The 24,559-nt window shown below is 32.8% G+C and overlaps 1 protein-coding gene across 1 annotated transcript in view; it reads right to left on the reverse strand.

Moving 5' to 3' along the window:
* Positions 1 to 24,559, reverse strand: part of WDR37 (WD repeat domain 37) — an 80,007-nt gene that overhangs the window by 48,696 nt on the left and 6,752 nt on the right. The window contains exons 2-7 of the mRNA XM_044677424.1: positions 16,729 to 16,825; positions 16,049 to 16,144; positions 15,627 to 15,691; positions 11,831 to 11,966; positions 8,509 to 8,580; positions 7,499 to 7,543 (exon numbers count right to left, since the gene is read on the reverse strand). Coding sequence (XP_044533359.1) covers positions 7,499 to 7,543; positions 8,509 to 8,580; positions 11,831 to 11,966; positions 15,627 to 15,691; positions 16,049 to 16,144; positions 16,729 to 16,825 — 511 coding nt within the window. The remainder of the gene's footprint in view (positions 1 to 7,498; positions 7,544 to 8,508; positions 8,581 to 11,830; positions 11,967 to 15,626; positions 15,692 to 16,048; positions 16,145 to 16,728; positions 16,826 to 24,559) is intronic.

The raw sequence follows: 24,559 nt of genomic DNA on the forward strand, positions 1-24,559 counted from the left end.
ACCCTTCCAACAGAATGATCTAGATTCTTGGTAACATTTTAGGCCCAAAAGGTTTTCATCAGCAGTACAGAAGTTTTTTGGGGGGGCTCCTCTACCACATTTTGGAATGATGGCAGCAATAGACTTTGTTAAAAATATCTCAGCCAAGGTTGAAAGACTGGCTAGATCTGGAGAACTTGTGACAAGTATTCATGACCTTCAAAGTTTTGGGTTTTTTTTTAATGTCACACAGCAACTCATGGGAATCCTATATGATAGCAGGTTTGTTTGTTATTTTCATTAAATGGACTCTTGTGATTTGGGAGATTTTGGTACTTCTTTTAATGTGCCTTACCTGTTATTACTACTGATTATAAAGATGTTACTTGGTGAAAATCATTTGCACTCACACTACGGATCATGGCCAAGTTAAAAAGGAAATGGATCTCATTTTTGGGTGAGAAACCTTTGTATTATGCCTCTCCTTGGGCTAACACAGTGTTACACTTTTGATTTTTAAAATTTTATTATTGTTTTTCCTTGTATGTGCAATAGGATATTTGAATTTTCTTTCCTTTCTCATTTTTTGCACTTAAAGCACATGTTACCAGTATTAATGGTCTTTTTTGATTTTGCACTAATATAAGTTTACGATATCCATTAGCTCTAATATTAATGCATACCCCAAAAGCTTTACACTATGGAAACCTGCCAATGATTGTTAAATATTATGGGCCTTTGATTTATGACTGTGTCTGATTCCAGAAGAAGGGATTACAAAAGAGCTATTATACAGTACCAAGAAGTACAAGGCCAAGGAGAACCAATCAGAGGGAGATTGATGAGAATCTGCACCAAGACAGAGGACTTGTTTGGGGTTTTGAGGAAGCAGCTGTTTGACAACATCAGTCTCAGGATTTACTTGTGCCAGGTTCAGACAAAGTACTTCAGCTTAGCTATAATTCTGGCTCCCCTATCCCTGAGAGTGAAGGTAAAATCAGAGCATGGAATGATATTTCCCATTTGCTGCAAAAATCTAGTCATTTTTATTTCTCTTCATAGTATGGCAATTTTCTGTAGTCCTGGCTGCTGATTGGGTAAGTGCATATTGCTGCAATGGTCCTATAGGCTAGTGGGACACAAATCACTTTAATGGGCCCTGATTCCAGGACCTGTTATGGACTTACTCTCTCTTGCTTACTAAGAATTTTTATATACTATTTAATTTTGATTTTTTAAATTTTCTTCTATTTGTTTTTTTGTTGTTTTTATGTTTTTTTACTTCCTTTTTAAAATTGATTCACTTACCTCATAACTCAATCATGTACCCCTGGGTGATCCATGTATTTGTCAACATCCTCCTCAGGGAGGATTGTATAATTAGAATATAATTATACATTTATAAAATTTTTCTTGTTTGAGAGTAATTTTAGGATAAGGAACTTGCTACCTCCCCTAATCAAGAAAGTGAACTGTTTAAAGAAAGCACCATGGAGATTCCTGCAGAAACCTCAGACTATACCAAAAGATCCAGAATAGACTTTGAGATGTAGTGAAATTAAACTATGGGAGATTGAACACATTTATTTTGAATATACAATCGTATGCCAAAGGGGGATTCCTCCTAATTGGCTTTTTGTCAATGCACACAGCAATCATTAGTTTTGTTCTCTTTTATTTCCCTCTCATCCCAAAATTATTGTAATTTCCCCTTAGAAAGTACAATATTGGGGGGCAGCTGGGTAGCTCCGTGGATTGAGAGCCAGGCCTAGAAACGGGAGTCCTAGGTTCAAATCTGGCTTCAGACACTTCCCAGCTGTGTGACCCTGGGCAAGTCATTTGACCCCCATTGCCTATCCTTACCACTCTTCTGCCTTGGAGCCAATACACAGTACTGACTCCAAGAAGCAAGGTAAAGGTTTAAAAAAAAAAAAAAGAAAATACGATATTGTATATACCTCTAGTTGAATATCTTTAGAGATGTAAGTTGGTTATGTGTACTGATTCCACAGGCATGTAAATCTGGGAGATTTCTACATGCTTGTTTTCCATGGGAATCACAGGGGGGAAATTGTATAATTGGAATCTGAATCACAGAACTACAGTACCTAGCACCCCACTTTCCTCAAGTTATGTGCTGATGTGGGCAGAATATAAATTTTGTGTAGGCTCTCTCTTCCTGTGATCCCATTTGGTGGAGGAGGTATGAGGTGAGTGGCAAGAGAACATGGCCTTATATTTTGTTAGATAATTACCTTTTTATTCCTTTACTTCAAGTGATTATTAATAAACTTTATAAAATATAATACTTGTAGTAGTGGACATTAATTTAAATCCTACACATTTACTAGCTCCGTGACCAGAGACAAGTCATTTAACATCTCTCAGCCTTAGTATCTGCATCTAAAATATGAATAACAATTCTAGTATCTACCATGTAGGGTTGTTATGAATCTCAAATCAGATAAAGAATGTATGCATATACTAAAATGCTACATAATATCAGTAATTACTATTATCTCACCTTTTTCAACTAGGATCACATAGAAAAGGCTCCTTGGACAAATTACCATCCTATTATTCCTTTACATTCTATGAACTATTATAATGCTTTTTGTAGTTGAATAAAGTAAAATAACTAGCTTTTATAGTAGAATAAAAAAATTTTTTGTAGTTGAATAAAAGCATAAAGATAAAAGCTCATCCTCTGCAGGCTTGCTGAAAGCATCCTTGGCACAACTCTAATAGCAGATAGGGCAACAGGAATAATATCCACCTCATTCTTTTCCCATATGATTTTTATTTATCTCCTAGGCCAGGTCTTTATATTTTGAAAGATTTTTCTTCCAGTTTAGAGACTTTAAACATTTGGGATGATGAGATGCATATTCTTAATAGACATTATTCTTAGAATGTTATAAGCAATATTATGTTGGGCAATCATACGCAACCGTTTAATCTGTAATAATGATGTAGTTCAAATACTGTTTATTGTTTGAATTATAAAAAAATTTTTGAGGTCTATTTTTATAGTAGAGATTGGTTTTCTCTCAATTCATGAAAAATAAGGAGCTTTTTATGCATATTTCTAGCTAAATGTCATATCTTGCTAAGGCTATATCAAATCACCTTTGACATGATGATATTTGACAGCTACCTTTCAGGGAAATTTCTATCCTCCTATGGTGGTTACCATGGCAACACCCCCCAAATATACTACTGTTTGCTAGTCCTCAAATATTTTTACACTTTTTGTCAAAAATGGTTAAGAAAATGTGTTCACTCACGATGGCTTTAGAGGACACCAAATTACTCTCTCTTGATACAAATTGGTCACCTAGTTGAGTTTGTATTATTACATTTTTTTTAAAAGAACTTTTGGAATTGCAATCAAAGAATTTCTATCCCTTTCAAAATCATCTGAGACTTTGGTGCTATTTTTCAAATCTGTTTCATTATTAGATATGATTTCTAGAATTTGTAATGCATGAATATTTTCAATGACCTAGAGTTATTTAACTTTTCCCTTGAGAATTTAATAGTTCTTCCATTTCGCCCCTAATTTTCACCTAATCTCGAGTTAGAGATATAGTTTTTTTATTTTTGTTTCTCATAGTCCTATACTGGTTAACAGCACATTGTGGTGTGATTTAGCATCTCACTGACAAAGAATATTAAAAAACCCTTGGCAATAGCTAAAAGGGAGCCACTGGAATTAACCAAATAGGGAGAGTATGATATGGTCAAACTACACTTTAGGAAGATCACTTTGAGTGAGAGTGGAGAGAATCCCAAGGCAGGGAGACCAATAGACGGAATACTGCAATAGTCATGTCACATAGTATGATAATGATATTTGCATGTCATGTTATATTACAATAGTCCAGGCATTAAGTGATGAAGTCCTGCATCAAAGTTGCTGCAATGTCAGAGAGAAGGAGCTATATAAGAGTCAGAGTGAAAGGTAGAACTGACAGGACTTGGCAACAGTTTGGATATGAAAGCGTGAGAGAGTGTGGAGAGATAAGGAAGACACTTGGGTTGTAAACCTGGGTTACTGGGAAGACAGTTGTGTCCCTGGCATTAATAGAAAAAGTTAGTAAGAAGGAAGGCTTCTGGGGAAAAGGAAGTAAGTTTAGGCTTGGATATGCTGAGTTTAAATATCTACAGAACAGTCAGTTTGAGATGTCCAATAGCTAACTGAAGCTATGAGACTAGAGGTCAAGAGAGAGGTGTTTAAATGGAATTAGCTCATCCTCATTCATTCTTTATACTTTAGCCACCAAGAATAATGTCACCCCACCCAACTTAGAATTAAGTGGGGAGGGGGAGGTCTGTGACCCACATATGATAGTAAGTGACTGCCCCCTGGGCAGTCCAAAACAGTGTTGAGGCTGCCATTCATCCACATGAAACTGGAGGTGGATGCAGAAAGTGATGAAAGATGCTATCTTTTAAATATGATGGTAAATTCCTGTGGGGGGGGCTTTTGCCCTTTTGAAATTGGTGTTGGAGGAGCTCAGGTGAGACCTCAGACTGCTTCCCTTTGAATTGTCACATGGGTAAGTTAGGCTGACTCTCTTTTTCTTCCCTTGGTGTTTCTGGAGGCTCTACCCTCAGGGAGGCGTCTCATCTTGGAGGAGGCCTTGTGGCTAGAAGCCTTGTTTAATTAACCTCTGTGCCCCTCTGCTGGAGCCTCTGAAGCCCTACCTGGTTCAGGCCTCCAGTCCAGGCCAGAGTTTCTCTCTCTTATTTTCCCTACCTTCAACCTTCCTAATTGTAAATAAACCACCATAAAAGTCATCCTGACTTGGGTGTCTTTTATTAGGAATTGATATTTATTCAATTCCTTGGCAACCACACTAAAACTCTTAAATGTCCAATCCACTCATAATCTTTCCCATTTTCACCCTTTACATTTTGGCAAGTTCATATAAATAGATCTGAGAATGAGATTAGGATGGTAAAACCTAAAAATAAAGAAACATAAGAGGTCAAAAGCTTACAGATTATTTAAGTAGACTCAGATTTTATATCATGAAAAATGTCTTCAAAAAAGTTCTAGATATGGTGTCTACTGAAGAACAAAATCATCAGATGAAATTGACATCTTAACAGAAAAGAAAGATAATTATTGCTCACAGTCATTTCAGCATGAGCTGTCCATGTACAATTAACTTAATGACTAGTTAAAAGTAAAGGTCAAAATCAATATCATTGTTTTAAAAGGGGTCATGATGAGAAAAAAAGCATTATTACAATAGCTCCAGCCAATCTAAATAAGCCATCAATTTCATGTCTTCTGAATTTAAAAAGGAAATTGGAAATGTACTATAAAAAGCATTAACTTTCCCGACATTAACCAATTCATCATAACAGTCATTAGAAAGAGCCCAGAAAATATCTCAAGCCACCAAAAAATATCTTTACACTAACTAGAAAGAAATCAAAAGCAATCAAGATTTAGAGCAAAAGTTCATCTCAAAATGAAGGAAAATAGATGAATATCATACCTTTATAAATACTGGGAAGTAGTTGAGAAGAAAACAAGCCTTCATACCCTTAAGCTTGCAGTTCACTCTCCAGATGTTTGATAGATTTTAGAAATATGGCATTTGGATCAATAAATACTGCTGTCTTGCCAAATACCCTTTTTTGGTTTAAAAAAACTGCTGTGATCCTTCCGAATTCTTTTGAATCTCTCCCTCTTTAAGATATGTTAAAAATCCATTTCTAAGTGCTTTTAAAATCAAGTTTCCTTCAACACTTTTTTGCATCCATCTGAAAGATGTTTAATGTTTCTCAGGTTTAAGATACAAAAGACTAAATTGGGGAAGGGAGGTGATACAGAGACTAGCCTAAGACTACTCACTGTCTGGGCCTTACTGCCCCAACTTAAATGTTATAACAACCAGCTTCCCCATCCAATGGCAGATTCAAACAATAATCTCAAGAGGGAAGAATCCCTTCCTCGTGGGTGTGTGTGTGTGTGTGTGTACATATATATACAAATATATATATGTAAGTGGGAAGGGCAGAGGTCATATGTATTTGTCTAATCTAGGTGCTATTCTAGACCCTGCTACTGCTATTTCTTCATTTAGCACTTGGGAATATTAAATTGGGATACTATTATTAACGCAAGTTAGGAATTATCATTCATGTATGAAAAATCATTTAACAAAAATTCTGAAAAATATGGACATCAAAAAAAATTGAGCTCAGATCCTAAGAATATAACTTGCCAACTTACTTGTCAATTCAATTACAATGTAATAAAGCTGAGCAAATCAATCATTAAATTATTATTTATAAGTATTTATTATATGCTAACACTGGGGTAGGTGCTGGGAGAGCAAAAACAGAGAATGAAACAAATTCTACTCTCAAGGGGAAACAATAATTATGTAAGTATATTTGGAATAAACAGAAAGAGAATAAATATAAACAAATACAAGGTTAGATAGGAGCAGAAGGCAGTAAGAGCTAAGAGGTATCTCCCCAAGAATACCCAAACACGAAGGGGTGGCTCTTCTATAAAGGATTTATGAAAAGGCGTTATGTAAAATTGCATGAGTTAAGAAGAACCATACAAAGTGACTGGGGTCTGAATTAATGGAAAGAGTACTCAAGCTGATGAAATCATGATCTGTATCCTATAAACTATTTAGCCTTTTTTGAATATATAAGATGCACAAAACTAAACAACTTGATAGCTTCATGTTTAAGAAAATTAGTTTTGGTAGAGTGTAAAGTCTATCTTTTCTATCTGTTTTATTCACATATGTATCAGGAGACAGCAATAACCAGAAGAGATAAAAAGACAATTAAGAATTGCCCCTGATACTATGTAGCTCCCAACATCTGCACTATTTTATCAGGTGTAATTAATTTGCACCTCAAAAACAAGAAGCTGCTTTCTCACCTATGGTATGCTTAATTTAAAAAAGCATAATTGATTTCGCTCCCCCCAAAATGCAATTAAATTAAAACACTGGCTATATAGTGGGATAATTTTCACATGTGAATTTTTTATTTAATCTAAGTAGGAAAAGCAACAAAAATTATAGCTTTTCTCATCTTCAAAGTACTCTGTAGTTTACAAAACATTTTCACACACATTATCTCATTCGATTTTCACAATATAATTTAGGAAAGTATTATTATCCTCACTTTGCAGATGAAGAAATGAAGGCTCAGATAGATGAAATGTCATACTAATAGCTGCAAAGCCAATAACTGGCTATTACTATACTATCATAATAGAATAAGGAATTTCTTTCCAACCACATGATTACCTCCCAACTTTATTACACAGAACAGCTTAATGTTCATAAAATCCCTACATACAGAATGCTCCTGATACTGTTAACATTCAGTGAATATTTATTAGTAGCATCAGCAATCGATCAACAGGCACTTACTAACTTCCTATCACATACGATACACAGTGCTAGGTATTCAGGATACAAAAAAGAATTATTAATATATTTATGCAATAAATTTAAATTTCACATACCAGTAAGAGCAACCTGCTCAGAAGGATGAAATTTTATGGAATTTACTGCAAAAACAAAAAAACAAAACTAATTGTTATGGGAAGAAGATCACAACACATATTTATCAGTTTATAATAACATGTACATTACAAAGCATCCACTACCTTCTAGAGTTTAAAAAAATCAAGTAGTAAATAAACTTTTAATATTTTATGCATTCATTCAGAATTTTTATGACCTAAAATATAACTTACGCAAATAATGTTTGCTTCTTTCTAAAAAGATAGATATATAAGACATAAAAATGAGAACCAAAAAAGCTTCCAGTTTTAACCTCTCCCTAAGTCACCTTAGTAGCTAGCAGAAGTGATCAGTTACCCTTACTTCTAACTCTTATGATTTTTATAATGTAAGCCCAAGAGGGAAGAAAATCAAGCTAGTCCTTAGAATTATATTCTAAACAATTAAATTTATTTTTAATGAAAATGATAAATCAAACTATTATTATAGAACTGAAAAATCCTCAAGTTACTGGTGGATAATGATACAAGTAGCACTATTACTAATAATACTATAATGCAGTACCTATAAATTGTAAGAACAAATGAAAATTCCACAGCTTAATAATTTTATAGTCCAAAAGATTTTTACCTAAAGTATAACAAAGATTGAGTTAACAATATTTTAAATGGAAAAAATAAGAGATCAGAGGAACTACCAAGTCTTGCCAATCCAGCTACAATAATAGAATGTATTTCATCTTCCAAAAAGACTAAAGTCTAACTAATGGGAGTTTCAGAAGAGAAATGTGATCAGCTGCCAGCATACTCAAGCTGCACAAAGGCCTTAAAAGTCTCCAATAGCAACAGATAGGACATTATAGATAGTGAGGCATTCCCCTTTCTTGGATTTTAACTTTTCAGTAAAGTTAAAGACTCTATAACAGATTATAAGTAACAGTCAAGAATAATTTCAAAATAGGAAAAATAAACTTTGGTGGTAAATGTCTTTAAAATCTACACAGACTTACCTGACCCAACGTGACCTGCATACTTGACGAGGCACTTCCCGGTTTCTATGCTCCATAATAAAGCTGTGTGATCTGGAAAGGAAAGGAAAGAGTTGCATCTGAACAATATCACACAGAAAATAATGAAAACACAATCAGGACAAAGATCAATATTTTAACATCATAAAATGAACAATAAAATATTTCAAAATATACAAACTACAAGAGTGTGATGTCCAAATATAACATCCATTCTACCAGGTGACTTATTAATTCAGTCACAAAGCTGATCCATTGAATTGCTCCTAAGTCAGCCACTGGGAAAATTTATTTCTGCATTATCTTAGCTAACAGTATCTTTTTAAATTAATTTAATTGGAAATGAGGGAGTGGGGATTTGGGAGTGGCTGAACAAATATGTGGTGATGGAATACTATCATGCTACAAGAAATGATGAATTGATGGATTTCTACATGAACTGGAAAGACCTACATGAACTGATCCAGACTGAAATGAGCAGAACCAGGGGAACATTGTACACAAAAAGTGAAACACTGTGGAATTATCCAATGTAATTGACTTTGCTACTAGTAGCAATGCAATAATCCAAGATAATCCCAAAGGATTTATGAGGAAGAATATGCTATCAACATCAAGAAAAAGAACTATGAGAATAAAAACACAGAAGAAAAACATGATTTATCACTTGTTTATATGGATATATGATTTGAGGTTTTGGTTTTTTAAAAATTACTCTATTACAAAAATGATATGGAAATAGGCATCAAGTGATAATACATGTATAGCCCAGTGGAATGTCTTGTCAGCTCAGGGAGAGAGAGAGCATGAATCATGTAACCATGGAAAAATATTTTTAAATAAAAATTAAATTAAATTAAATTAAATTAATTATGGAATTCATAAACCTGATATGGATTTTAGAACAACTCTATGAAACTGATCTACTCTAAAAGAAAAATGAAAATAAAGTTAAATGGCATTATAGAAAAATATTACTTACAATTTATTCTAAAAAGCCATTGATGTTTTTATAGGCTATTCTAAAAAAAATTATTAATGAGGAAGTTTAACTTTTATTGTCTATTTGATATATGCCAAAGAAGTCCCTCAACTATAAGAGGTAAAAAGAACAAATCCAGAAAATTATTTTACTTAATCATGTTCAGAAAATAGGAATCTGAAACGAAAAAAATTTAAATAAAGTTCCTTTACATACAACAAAGCTAGAAAAATTATGTTTTCTTTCTGCAGGCCTATTTCAATAGTTAACTATGTATGGCCTTTCTTATTATATTACACTAGTTCATTCTTGATTATGCATTCTAAATCAAGACAATAGGTATATGATATTAAAAAGTTTTATTTGGTTGAGTTTTAATAAATTTCCCATTTATATTTGAACATGAATATCTGATGGCTTTGTAACTAGCAACACTTCAAACACAATAATAAAATACTCTTAAATGTCTCCAAAAAACTGGAAACTATTCAGCTTTTCCATCCTTACTCAATTGCTTACCTACCCATAATTCCATATTTTTAATACATTAAAAGGACCTCTCATCTCTAAAAAGTATCAATGTTAAACACAGAAAGCCTCTTTTGAATTTATATATGATGTAAGAAAGAAAAATTTACTAACAATTCCTAAAAATGTTCCTATCCAAAGTGGACTAGGCTACATTTGGAATAGTAAGCTTTCCTTAGAAAGCACAAAGGCTAGATAGACTACTTCTAAAATATGTTGTGGAAGTGATTCCTTTTTAGATATAGTTTGGACTTGATAGTCTCTAAAGCTTCTCCCAAATCAAGTATTTTCTGAAATATTCTAATTTAGACCTTAACTGAGGCAAAACTAGAATTTAGTTTAAATTCTAGATCCTGGACTAGAATGATCAAAAAACCCAGGTATGTGAATAAAACAATTAACTAAGTAAAACTCGTAATAATATCAATAAGGATTTGAATATTGTTGTATCTAAGAGATTATATCAATATTAACATTTAAGGGACACAAAAGAAGCTCAACTATATAGAAAAGTCTTAGGATAAGCGGTAAGGACTCTTTTTACAAATAAAAGGAAGGCTCAGAATACTGAACTAGTCAATACAGATTACTGGGTCTCTTTTCAGAAATCATGAGAAAAAGGTTTCTCTCCATACTCTATTCCAATATTTTATTTCAGTCAAATTCTGTCTGGTCAAACAGTCTCTTATTTCAATCGGACCTTTTGGCAAGATACTTGAACTTCTTAAGGCCTCATTTTCTTGATTTGAAAAAAAAGATGGCTGACTGGATGATCTATAAAGATCAAATCAAGTTATCAGGGACCTCCAAGCAATACTTCAGCGATGACTTGTATTTTTAAGAATTGAAAAAATGAACATATTTCCAAAATAATTTGAGAAGGAATTCCCTTATGGATAGGGAAAAAAATAGCTAAAACTATTTCCTCTTTGTTCTAACTAAAAGTGGCTTTCTTTTGCCTTATCCACTTTACCCTTGAAAACAAGCTCAGTAAATTATTTTTAATAATAGCATACTACCCCTTAAATTTAAAAATTTTAATTAAAAATGGGCATTGAAAATAATGTATTATTTGATGGACCCATAGTGGTCTGTAATAAAACATTATCCTTTGTTGAATAGGAAGGTAGCTACTGCTTAAACCCTGCTACTGACTAAGTTATTTTCTAGAGTCCCCCTCAAACTTTATCCTCCCTTGGCATCTTAAGGTTCACTGACTAAAAATAATCAAATTCCATTAACAGAATTTCACTGGAAAGCTGAATATGCTTCTACAACCAGAATACTTTAACCATAATTAATAGAAAAAGGATGAAATAATCAGAAAACCACTCCAAAAAAGGATGGATTAAAAAAGGGAGAAAACAAAGTTCAAAAAACCTTAGTTTCATTCCCATAGTTAAATAAGTAAAGATACTTTCAATTTAGAAGAGTTTTATTTGAAAACTGTACCTTTTTATTTAAGATCTTCAGCCCTAAAGAAAAATATTAAATATTTTGCTTCTCAAAATATTTTAAATATTTAGAAGTCGTGACAATTAAAAAAGCACCAAAAAGCTAAAGAATGCCACCCTGAAATCAGTACCTACTGATTCATTTCCTGGAGCTTACAATGTGATATACTCAAACTTCAATCCTAAATCCCTTTTAGTTTCATGACTAATAGTTCTGTTTCAATTGGAACATTTCATTTCAGTCATCATGTCAGCAATATGTCAGTTATTGCTACTTAGTTTCCAAAAACTGTAGTTGAATGATTGTTTTTTGTTTTTTTTTAAATCTTTCAAAGTTTACCAGCAGAAGCAGTCCCCAACACCACCGGCTGTGTTCTTGTAACACTCACATCCCAGATTCCATCCCTGTGGCCAACATATTCCTTCACTAGTTGGCAAATTGCCCTTGAAGTTGTAGTCTTAAAACTGGAAACAATCTAAAACAACAAAGAGAACAATATTTATATCATTCTTCTTGACTGTGATCAATAGTTTAACTACAAAAAAAGAGGTTAAAAAAATTCTTTCCCTCAAGTTTTTTCAAACTGTGAAGAGAATATTTTAGGCATAAAAGGAATTTGACTAAAGTATACATTCAAGCCAAGAATCTGAAATTACTTGAAAGCAAAAGAATCTTCTTGCTCTGTGCCATTTTTAATGGATTTTATTCTCTTTCTTTAGTTTTTTTCTCTAGAGAAAATTAAAGCAAAGGAAAAAATTTATTAGGACATTTAAGTTATTCAAATCAAAAAATTCAAATCATATCAAGTCATGTTACAAAACCTTATGAGATTTAAAAGCTTGAAACACTAATCAAAAAACACATAAAAAGAAAAGATTCTGTAGTTTTTCTCTAATGAAAATCTTGAGTTTTTTTAATCAAGAGGCCTAATTACAGTTCAAAAAACTTTGTCTATTTTAACTTTTAAAATCTGCTCTCATTATAGGAAACAAAAAACAAATTTAAGAAGTCTTAAAATCTTTTAAAATCTATTTGAACCTAAGAAATGTTGAGGATTACCAAACATCATATAATTTCTTTTTTTTAATTTATTAATAGAATCAATCCACAAATGCCCTAACCTCTCCCCACCTTTCCTGCATCACAGAAGGCACTGTCCAGGAGACATATTCATACAAATTGTCTTCACTATTTCCACCTTTCAGTTCACTCTTTCACAATTTATTCTTCTTCCAGTATTAATTCTGTACCTGTGTCTGATGTTTTCTTGGTTCTACTCATTTCACTGTTTGTTATCCCATGTAATTCTTTCCTAAAATTAGCCTGCTCATTGTTTCTTAGAGCACAGTAGTATTCCAGCACAATCATATACCAAAATTTCTTTAGCCATTCCCCAATTGATCAGCATCCCCTCAATATCCAATTCTTTGCCATCAAAAAGAGAGTTGCTATAAATATTTTGTAACATACAGGTTCTTTTCTTTTTTCTCTGACCTCTTAGAGAAACATTGCTGGGTCTAAGGGTATACACAGTTTTGTAACACTGGGTGTATTTCCAAATTGCTCTCCAAAATGGTTGAGTCAATTTACAACTCTTCCAACAGCATGTTAGTATTCCTATTTTTCCACATCCCCTCTAACATTTGTCATTTTGTCCTTTTGTCTTTTTAGCCAATCTGACAGGTGGGAGATATTATCTCAGAATTGTTTTGGTTTGCATTTCTCTAATCAGAGGCAGATGGGTGGCTCAGAGGATTGAAAGCCAGGCCTAGAGAATGGAGGTCCTGGATTTGAATCTGACCTCTGACATTTCCCAGCAATGTGATCCTGGGCAAGTCACTTAATCACCATTGCTTAGCCCTTTCTGCTCTTCTCCCTTGAAACCAATACCCAGTATTGATTCTAAGATGGAAGGTAAGGGTTTTTTAAAAAAAGATTTACTAAGCAAAGCAGTTTTTTAAAAATTCATTGGATATAATAGAGAATGCCTTTAAAATACACTTTTTAGGGAATATAGGAAATGAAACTATGTGAATTTTTTCATATATAGACATTACTATTTCTTATTACAGCATTTTCTGAAACTAAAAATGGCCCTTTTTTCTTATTTAAAAAATGATTTATCTTTATAAAAATATTATTCTGTGAATATGCCCTGAGTTTGATTAAAGCTATCATTTTCAGATTCATTCTCTTTGTCACACTCTTGCCAAACCATTAGAAATTCATTAAAAACCATTTAGGGGAAAGATGCTGATGTCTATCTCATCAAAGATATTGTTTGTCTAAAAGATTCTGAACCAGAAAAAGTAATCTCTATAAATGAATCTAAATTAGAGCTGTTTTTATGGCATTCTTAATTTTTAAACCAAGATTTCTAGAGTACTAATCAGGACACATATAGCTACCAAACTATTTCTCCTAATGCTAATTTCCAGTGCTTTACATTGTTTTCAATTTGAGTACTCAAATATCATGAAGTGCTAAAGAGAACAAGAAAAATATACTGTTGCTTGGGTTTTTAGCAGGATTCCACATTCAGTGGAGGCCTGAATCTGATGGAGATACATTCCATGAGCTACCGCAGATGGCTAAAACTTCAGTTATAACAAACGCCTGCAAACTCCCATATATGTGCTATCTCTTTGCTCTTGTCCCTTGTCTAGGTTCTCCACAGCCTTCTCTACCACCACCACCACCAAAAACAAACAAATACACAAAAACAAAAAAGAAAGTGACAAAAAGTGACAGTGAAAGCATAAGAGATAACCCACCCTCATCTGTGGTCAACCTACAAAAGAAAGGTGGGCAGATCCCCAGTGTTTTCCTGGTCAAGCCAATGGAAACCATAGGAGTTGGTGCTTCTATGGCTGTCTGTGAATAACTAAAACCTTGGAAAGTAGAACTTCAGATAAAGAGGCAATACTTTATTTAAAAGTTCAGAAATTGGAGGTGAAGGAGGGGGGTTATAAAAAGGCTAGCATCTTTATTAAACAAAACTATTCTGGCACATTTTATATTTGCTGCCTGGGAAGGTACTCCACTGTTTAGAAACAGAGAAAAGTAAAAATAAGTCTTCCCTTTTTCCATTTCAAAAAGAATAGAAAGAGTAACAAATTATGGGAGCCTAAAGAGATATATTTCATATTTATTTTAAACTGGTCCTGAAATTTCATTGGTATAGGGAGCTCTAGGTGAAGAACTCTCTTTACCAAGACACATCAGTTTCTCTACAACTAGTAGTCTCAGAACAATTGTCTGAGAAACTAAAAGGTCAAGTGACTCACCCAAGGGCACATAATCAGTATGTGTCAGAGGTGAAACTTGGACACAGGCCTTCCAGACACTAAGGCCAACTCTATATCCATTATATAACACTTCATCTCCATATTTCATAACATATTATATTCTTAATCTACGTAGTTAAAATGTACAACTAAAACAATTTGCCAGATCAGATAACAATAACAAAACAAAAAATACATAGAAATCACCTACTATCCATATACCCAGTATACTTTAATTTCAGCTTCAAAACAATCAAATGTAACTGAAATGCCAACCTCCATTAATTATTGGACATTTTAAAAAATCAAGTTACCCAGAAATAGTTTAATTATTTTGGGGAAAATTTAAAGAAAGTCCTCTATAGAAAACTCTAGTATGTATTTGGGCTTCTAAAAATAAGCCAAAACAAAAGGAATACTGAAAGTTATCCCATATACTTTATTCATTTTACTTGGCTGTGGACTTCAAGTTGTGTGCCTTTTTTTAAAGCCAAGGGAGATGTTAAAAAAATTATCTAGTAAATCTACAATACTAGAAACCCACCACAATATTGGACTTTGCTTCCCCTCTTCCCACCCAGGAGCTAGACTGGATGACCAATCAAAGTCAATTACTGTCAAGATAAGCTGGTTCAGTCAGCTACTTCTTCCATCTTTGTTTTCTTTAGTGCTGTTTCTATCTCTACTGTAAGCACATTTAAGGCTGTGATATTGAGTCGAAGTGTGATAACTTCATAATTCTTGATGGTTGAAAAAGTATACAAATTGAAACTGATATACATATTTTAAATGTTACAATATTGGTTAAGAGTAAATACTAATATCGAACACAGTGGTGTCTTGCATACCTTGCTAGTAGAAGCTTTGTAAGTGGTCTTTAATTTCTGAGAAAGCTGACTGGTACTATGACTGGCTGTTGAAAAAAATGACATTGAAAAAGAAACATAGATTTACAGAATTTTAGTGATTCATATGGTTTTAAATATTATTTAATCCAATTCTTTCATTTTACAAATAAGGAAAATGAGCCTCAAAAGAGGATAAATGGCATGCCCACAACCACAGAGCTAGAGAGTTAGAACTAGAAATCATACTTCATTCTCAGTCTAGTACTCTTTCCATCAACTCCTTTGCATTAAACAGAATTGGATATTTGAAGTATAATAGTACAAATTCCTATTATAAAATTCTAAGTCTGACTCAATGTGTAACTTACATAAGTAAAAAGTAACAAGTTTCAAATAAGCATTTTATGGAGATTTAAACTTACCTTTTGTTTTCAACTGACCCTTACTCAGTTCTGCCCCATCAATTGTTTGTCCTTCAGCAGCAAGACGCTCATTCAGAGTATCAATTTCTCTACGCACTAAGAATTTCAAAAAGGCAAACTAAGAATGCAAACATTTCATGACATTTTAATCTCAGAACTTGAAATAATAAAAATCTGACATTTTAAGAAATGTATGACTATATTCTAACATACTAAAAACAACTGGTTCTAAATTGATTGACCATAATTCAATTAATAAAGACAAAAATTAACAAGCTCTACCTTAAACCAAGAAAAATAATTTTTAAAAATTCTTCATTCTGTACACTTATTACTCAAAGTGATAACAAAGGAACATAAATTAAAAAGTTTTCATAACAAAACAAAACTGAATATTCATATGAACAAATCCATAACTAACTACTCATATATATATATAAACTGCCCGCCATGTTAAAGAAAATAAGTAGGAACAATGAGGGAAATGTAAATCACAATTCCTATCTTTAAGGAGTTTACAATCTAGTTAGGAAGATGGAATATATAAAGATAAAAATATAGTCTATCCTATAGTCAAACTAAAATTAATCAAAGAAGCCAATGCTAACTGATTGAAAGGTTATTCCTTTCAGAGGACAAACGAAATGCATATACAAATTACATAAAAACAAAATACTTACATTCCAAATTTTCAATATAAAGATTTTCAAATTCTCTTTCTATTTGACCAAAAAGTTCCAGAAGAGTGTTCCGAACTGAAGAAGGGAGTTTAGAATCCTATCAAAAAGGAAAAAAAAGATTAATCTTCTATACTTAAAAACGCCAAAATACTGCTTGTAAAAGTTATCTTTATTAATTTAGTCTGAAAAGTTTCCTTTTCTCTATAGTACTTTCCCCCAATAAGGTCTAGAGATTTATCATTCGGAGGAAATTCAGAGGTTTAAACAGATAAAACTGATATATCAGATAATATGAGATATATTTCTTTAGTAAAATAAAATCTGAATTTAACTTGATCTACATAGAGCAAATGTGTCCAAAATATACCTATCTACATATGAATAAGCTTTTTTCTATATGAAATTATGGAATAATATTATAATTCTTTTTGTAGTATTCAGTATGTAACATGAGCAAAAAAAAAGTATGCATATGTACATATTCCTAATTAAGCTTCTCTGTACACAGACTCACAGAATCTCTGAATTGAAAGAAACCTCAGAAGCCATTTAATCTGTCAGAACTGAAACAAATTCTACAATATTGGTCAAGAGGTCATCTAGCCCTTTCGCAAAAATACCTGGTAGAAGGAGCCCCACCTCCTATAGCTATCCCATTCCTCTTTTGGATAGTGCTGTTTATCATGCTCAGAGAAGAGAGAATGAAATATAAACCTCATCTGTCATAGTAATGACAAGGAGAGAATAGTGTATATGTTAACAGATACTGTATATGACTGCTTAATTGTTTTCTTTGATCCAATGGAGGATCTAAATGGGATAGGGGAGGAAGACAAATGATTATGACAAAGACAAGATAATCAACAAAACTAGTAAACTATTTAATACCTTTAAATTTGACTTTGGAGTATAGGAATTAAGTTATTTGCAAAGTATTTTACTGAAATAACCATAGGACTTAAAATTGTTCTCATTAAGACTAAAGTGTTAAATTGTAACATTTTCTGAAGTAAAATTTAGAAACAGACACTTGTTCAAAACTGACATTATAAAAGTATTTTAACAGAAGTTCAATAAGTGTTTATTTAATGAAAGTATTATTTTAATATAGATTCTAAAACTAAGCATCCTCTCTTTAATATGCATTTTAAATTTTTAACAAAATTAGAAAGAACATAAATTGAAACACTTTTTAAAGTTGTTTAATGGAATTGCTGGATTCATTCATTCAAGAAGCATTTATCAAGTTCCTTCTCTGCTAGGCAAAACATGTCTTTCAAAAAAATTTCTGTAGTAAGTCTAGGCCTGACAATGTAGAATCTTTGACTAAAACAATCTTGTGAATTAGCAGGTGGATGGGGTATATACAATATGTATGAGATAATTTTCTATATATTTCCAAGAGACACTGTTACCAAAAGTTTAATATATCTTTACTTTGCCAATTACTGTCTCACTCTGCTATTTACTATTTTTGTGGCCCCTGAGCAAAATTAGGAGGTGGACTAAAAGATATTTCTAAATCTAGCTCTATATCCATGATCCACCTAACTGGCTATGTCTACTTCTATGTTAATACTGATATACTATTAACACTAAAAATGAAAGCCATTTAATGCTACTGCTAATATTCTCTGAAAATACAGAAACTAACACCATGACTGTCTGGATAAATCATGTTTCTGTAAGTTCTTGATCTCAAGGCAACAAGGTAGAACCATAGTGCACAGAATGCTGGGCCAAGAGTATGGAAGACCCATCCATCATCAGACACTTACTAGCTCTGTGACCCCCGGCAATCCTCATCTGCAAAATGAAGACAACAACAGAACCTACCTTCCAGGATTGTGAGGATTAAATGAAATAATTACAAAGCACTTTGCAAACTCTAAAAGCATCATATAAATGCTAGCTAGTATGATGTCCTGAGTCACTCCCTTGTATTTCTGGCACCCTTTCTGCTTCAAAAAGCCCTGCTAGTTAGAGGCATAGGTTAGTATGAATTTTAGAGGTGTAGTGTTTTTCAGAAGACTGTGAATTATTAAAAACAAGAGTATAATTAGGAGCTCAGCTCAATTCCTAGAATGACTAAATACGACATTTTCAAATAAGCATAACTACTTGGTCTATGTATTAAAACAATATATATGTGTGTATGTACATATATACACACATAATCACTCAATAGGCTGATTAAATATGAGTTCAAATATCCTCAAATGAAAAGTCTTAAAGGAAAAAAAGGAATATGTTCCTATGCATTTATCATCTTTCCTTTAAAGAGCTTGACTTATTTATTGCATTCGCAAATTATAAATGATTTGGAAAAAAGATATTATAGGAAAACAGCTATTCAAAATAAAAGACCCATGATATTCCTTATACATGCAAATATCCAAATAAATTTCAACCATAATTTTTAAGTGCCATACACTCAAAAGGTAAAGGTACATATTGGCCACTTGGATTTCATAATTAGAGATGGCTTCTGAATTAGAAGAGAACCAGATGACAAATAGCCTAACATGCCTCAGGCTTATCCTTGAGCACATTGATTCACAGCTGCCCACCTATTTTTATAGCCCTCCCCTATAGCTTCAATTAGGCAATACTACCAAAAGTACACCTAAGCTCTCATTTGGACCTTATGAAGTATGTACCTGTACCACGTCATGAATTCACAAGGAAACACACATACAGGGTTCCAAAATATACCGTTTGGATCATTGCTAGAAAAACAGGTTATGCTAGATAAGTTTCCTACAAACCTAATGTTAGTCTAAATAATATGTGAATTATCAAATTTACTTACAGTACATACTTTCTGAATTCTTAGTGGATTTACAACTTGAAAGATCTGATGCAATGTTAAGATTGCCCTTTTTCCTCAGATTAAATTCTCAGGAAGTTGCACAAATCACAAAATAAATTGGTCTCCAATGGTACAAAGATTTAACTGGCACTGAATATCTAACCAAAAAAAAGTTAATTTTTAAAATTATGCATAAAATGATAAATGCCTTAAAAAGTTTCCAAATTTTGCTTTTTATTCATATAATGTAAAGTCTCTATTCAACTAAATTAAAGTCCGTCATTTTAGCAACAATATTTCTCTCTATGTTTACATGGACTCATTTGGATTTTGAAGTAAATTAAATTAGAAATATTTTAGGTATTTTGTTCTAAAAGACATAATTAATTACAGAGTAATGACATTTAATGTGTGGGCAATTAAGAAATAAAGCACAAGTTGACAATTTTTCACTTATCCACTAGAGGGCGAATTTGTTCCAAAACAAAGAATTCTAAAATGGTAGATAATAGCCTAGCAAAAGATCACTAAAGAATTTTTAGACTAAGTGGTAATATTTCATAAGACTAAATTCTTAAAATATATTTTTGCACCATATCTTCCATTTAACCAAAGCCTCATTATTTGTTATTAATAATTATTTACTTTTAAGTATACAGGCAAGTTAAAAAAAATTCAAGGTAGAAGTTCCAAAATCAGGTATGGCAAATTAACAATAATTTTCTTTCCTTTTATACAAAGGGCATTCTACTAACAGACTAAATTGATCAAGGATGAATAATGAGTTGCTCTACACAAAAGTACAATTTCATTTTACTGATTATTATCAGAAAAAATCAAGTTGGTTGAGTTTTGCAAACGGGGTTGAAAAACTTAATTAGCCATTCAAGGGTTTTACTTAGGTTGTACAACAGATAAAATAATTCTGTATACAGACTTCTAATTTTGAACAAGTAAAAATAATTTATTTGAAAACAATTAAATATAAATGGTCTAAAGTATTCAAATTTTTTTAAATCATGTTTATTCTAATAGTAAAATATATTTCTACAACACTCAGAAATTATGACAGCATTCTTCAGGGGTTAAAATTACTACATAACTATCATTTAGTATCTAAAATTTCTAATTATCAATAAAATGCAAAGTAGTTATAGCCCATTCCCTTTGTACTAATTAAAAGTCTTCCAAGAAATTAATAGTTTTACTTAAATTATGTGAACTTTCATTTTAAACTTCTTTAAAATCAAAATGTAGAAAGAATCATTACTAACCTCTTCTCAAATTTTGGCCACTTTTAAAGATCAATATTTTCATCATTATATAATATAAAAAGTGTGTTACATTCAATAATAAATTGTCATATTGATGAGAAAAAAAGCTTAAATTTAATCCAACAAGTGAAATGGTAACCCAAAAAAAAAAAAAAAAAAAAAAATCCAAACTCCTACTAAATGCTTCCTTTAGTCATCTACCTTTGCTACAAAATTTGATTTCATCCATCATTAATTCCTTAATTCTCATTTTTGATAAGAAGTGACCCTTCTAGTCAACAAAACCATTTCCTCTGGGTTGTACCCATGATTCTTTCCCTTCTCATCTTCTCTATTAGACTAAATAACCCTAAACATCCCTTTTCTCTAATCTTCAGTCTCTTCCTATTTACTGGGTGTTTCCCTGCGCCTACAAACATACCTAAGTGTCCCACATCCTGAAAAAAATCCTCTCAAGGGCCTATTACCCCCTTCAAATATTGTCTCATACTTGTACTCCCTTTTTAGAGCCAAATTTAAAAAAAAAAAAAAATAAGAGAAAAAAATCTATACTCCTTACCACCATTCATTTCTTATTCAGTTTTCAACCCTTGGCAATCTGGCTTCTAACCTCATCATTTGACTGAAACTGCCTGCTCTCCTCCAGATACTAATGACTTCTTAATTGCCAACTTTGATGGTTCTTTCTTGATCCAAATTGATCTTTCTCAAATCTCTCCCCTTTCCAATCTATCCTCCACACATCTGCAAAGTGATTTCTAAAAGTAAGGTCTGACATTTTACTCCTATCGCAATAAACTCTGATAGCTTCTCACTATAATCTTTAGGACCAATAAATAGAAACTCGGTTTAAAGCCCTTCCAAACCTGGCTCCAATAAAACTTTTCAACATTATTAATAAATCACCTCCCACCCCTGCCCCAAACTTCTTGCACACTACAGTCTTAAGACTGGCTTTCTTGTTCACACATAATATTCAATCTCTCAACTATACTACATTGGACCAATTGTCCCCCATTCCTGGAATGCACCAACTTCAATCTGACCTCCTTCAATCCCTTCTTTACCTCAAAATTCTGCTCAAGCACCACCTTCTGCATGAAGCTTTTCCTAATCCCAACTACTAGTGCTCTCCCCTCAAAAAATTTACTGTTTATTTTGTAAATCTGTTGCATATGCTCCTTTATGTACCTCATCTCCACCCCAGTAGAATTCAAGTTATTTGAAGCCGGAGTTGCTTCATTTTTGTCACTGTATACCTAGTGCTTAGCACAGTGGCTGGTGCATAGCACAAAGTACATACTTCAAAGGCATGCTACACAATGACTCTAGTCAGATATGACTACAACAAAACCAAGAGCAGCCTTGCTTATTATATTAAAAATCACTAAAAATTTTATAGATATTTTATATAAAGAAATAAAACCTTTATTAGAAACTTGCAAAAATTTTTGCACCAATATGATTATTGTATATTACTTGCCATTCCAATTCAGCTTATTTAGTTTCTGGCCATCACCTCCCCCAATCTGTCCCCTTTACTATCAGCCACATCTCTTCTCTTATCCTCTTTCCCTTCAATTTTCCTGTGGGGTAAACTAGCTTTCTCTAGCTAACTGACTGTGTATGTTCTTTCCTCATTGAATCAATGCTGATGAGAGTAAGGTTTGTGTGTTCTCCTCCTCCTCCATCTTCCCCTCCACCTGTGAACACTCTTTCATGCCTCTTTTATGTGCAAATAATTTGCCCCATTCTACATCTCCCAATGCATTCCTCTTTCTCATGCCTTAATTTTATTTTTTACATCATTTCATGTTCAACTCATACCCTTGCCTTCTATCTATGCATATACCTTCTAATTGCTCTTATAATGATAAAGTTCTTAGGAGTTTATAAGAATCATCTTCACATGAAGGAAAGCAAACAGTTTAACCTTATTGAATGTCTTCTGATTGCTCTTTCCTGTTTCTCTTAGATAATTTTTGAGAGTCAAATTGTCTATTTATTTAGTTCTTGTCTTTTTATCAGGTATGTTTGAAAGTCTCCTATTTTAATGAACACTTATTTTTCTTCTGAAGAATTGTGCTCAGTTTCTCTGGGTAAATAATTCTTGATTGAAGACCAAGCACCTTTGTCCTCTGGAATATCCTATTCACAGGTGCTTTTTAACTAATCCTTTAATGTGGAAGCTGCTAAGTCTTGTGTTATCCTAACTTTGGCTCCATTATATATGAATCCTTTCTTTTTAACTGCTCACAATATTTGCTCCTTGACTTGGGAGTTGTGAAATTTGCTATAATATTCCTGAAAGTCAAACTTTCTGGGATTAATTTCAGGAGGTGATTGGAGGATTCTTTCTATTTTACTCTCTGGTTCTAGAATATCAGTGTTTCCCATGATAATGCCTTAAAATATGATATCTAAGCTCTTTTTTTTTATCATGGCTTTCAGGTAGTTCAATAATTCTTAGATTATTTCTCCTAGATTTATTACAAGTCAGTTATTTTTCCAAAGAGATATTTCACATTTTCTTCTGTTTTCCCATTCCTTTGACTCTGTTGGATTCTTTTTTCTTGATGCCTCACAGTCATTAGCTTCTACTTATCCAATTCTAAATTTTTAAGAAATTATTTTCTTGAGTGAGCTTGTATATCTCCTTTTCCATTTTGCCAATTCTATTTTTGAAAGAGTTCTTTTTCTCAGTGAATTTTTGTATTTCTTTTTCCAAGTTCTCCTCGATGTGTATATGTTTGCATATGTTTTTCCAATTGGCCAATTCTGCTTTTGAAGTTCTTCTCTTCAGTAGATTTTTGGCCTATTCTGGTTTTTAAAGTATTTATTTCTTCAGTATTTTTTGTGCCTCCTTTACTAAGCTATTAACTCTTTTTCATGATTTTCCTGTATCTCATTTCTTTTCCCAATTTTTCTTCTACTTCTCTTATTTGATTTTAAAATCCTTCTTGAGCTCCATTAATTCTTTTTGGGCCTGAGCTTGAGAAAGCAATTCATATTTTTCTTGGGAGGCTCTGAATGCAGCAGCATTGACTTTGTTGTCTTTTTCTGAGTTTCTTTTTTGGTCTTCCCTACCACCAAAGATTTATGTTGTTTCTTTTTTTGTTGTTTGCTCATTTTCCAGCCTTTTCCTTTTCTTTTAATTAAAAAAAAACTGTTAAAGTTGGGCTCTGTAACTGTGGTAAAAGGAGAATTGTTCCAAGTTTCAGGTTCTTTGTGCAGTTGCTGTCTTCAGAGCTAGCTCTGGCTATCTATCTGCTTTCAGTTCTTCCAAGGTGGTATAATGTAAGGAGAGGTGAGTTTAATACTCTCTCAGCCTATACTCTGGTCTTTTGAGTAACCACAAGCACTCTTTTCTACCCTGTAACTATGACCAGGGTCCCCTGCTCCCCTGTGATTGCAAGCACTGTGTAATAAATGAAAAGGTAAATATTAAATATAATATTAATAAAATATTGTGGTCGCCTTTCTGATTACTCTCAAATCAGACATCTGTTAGTAGCTCTTAACAATGTAATTTTAATAAAAATGGAGATATATGAAAAAGGGAAATGAAGGAAAGGGATAGAAAATTTCACCTATCTAAAAAAATACATAAAATGAAATCCCAAGCTGGCTAAGCTGCTTAGCCAGCAAAAGCCCTCCAGTGCCAACCTCCAGTGAGAGAGTGAGAGTGAGAGTGAGAGAGAGTGTGTGTGTGTGTGTGTGAGAGAGAGAGAGAGAGAGAGAGAGA

This window comes from Gracilinanus agilis, chromosome 5 (assembly GCF_016433145.1).
Source record: "Gracilinanus agilis isolate LMUSP501 chromosome 5, AgileGrace, whole genome shotgun sequence".
NCBI lineage: Eukaryota > Metazoa > Chordata > Mammalia > Didelphimorphia > Didelphidae > Gracilinanus > Gracilinanus agilis.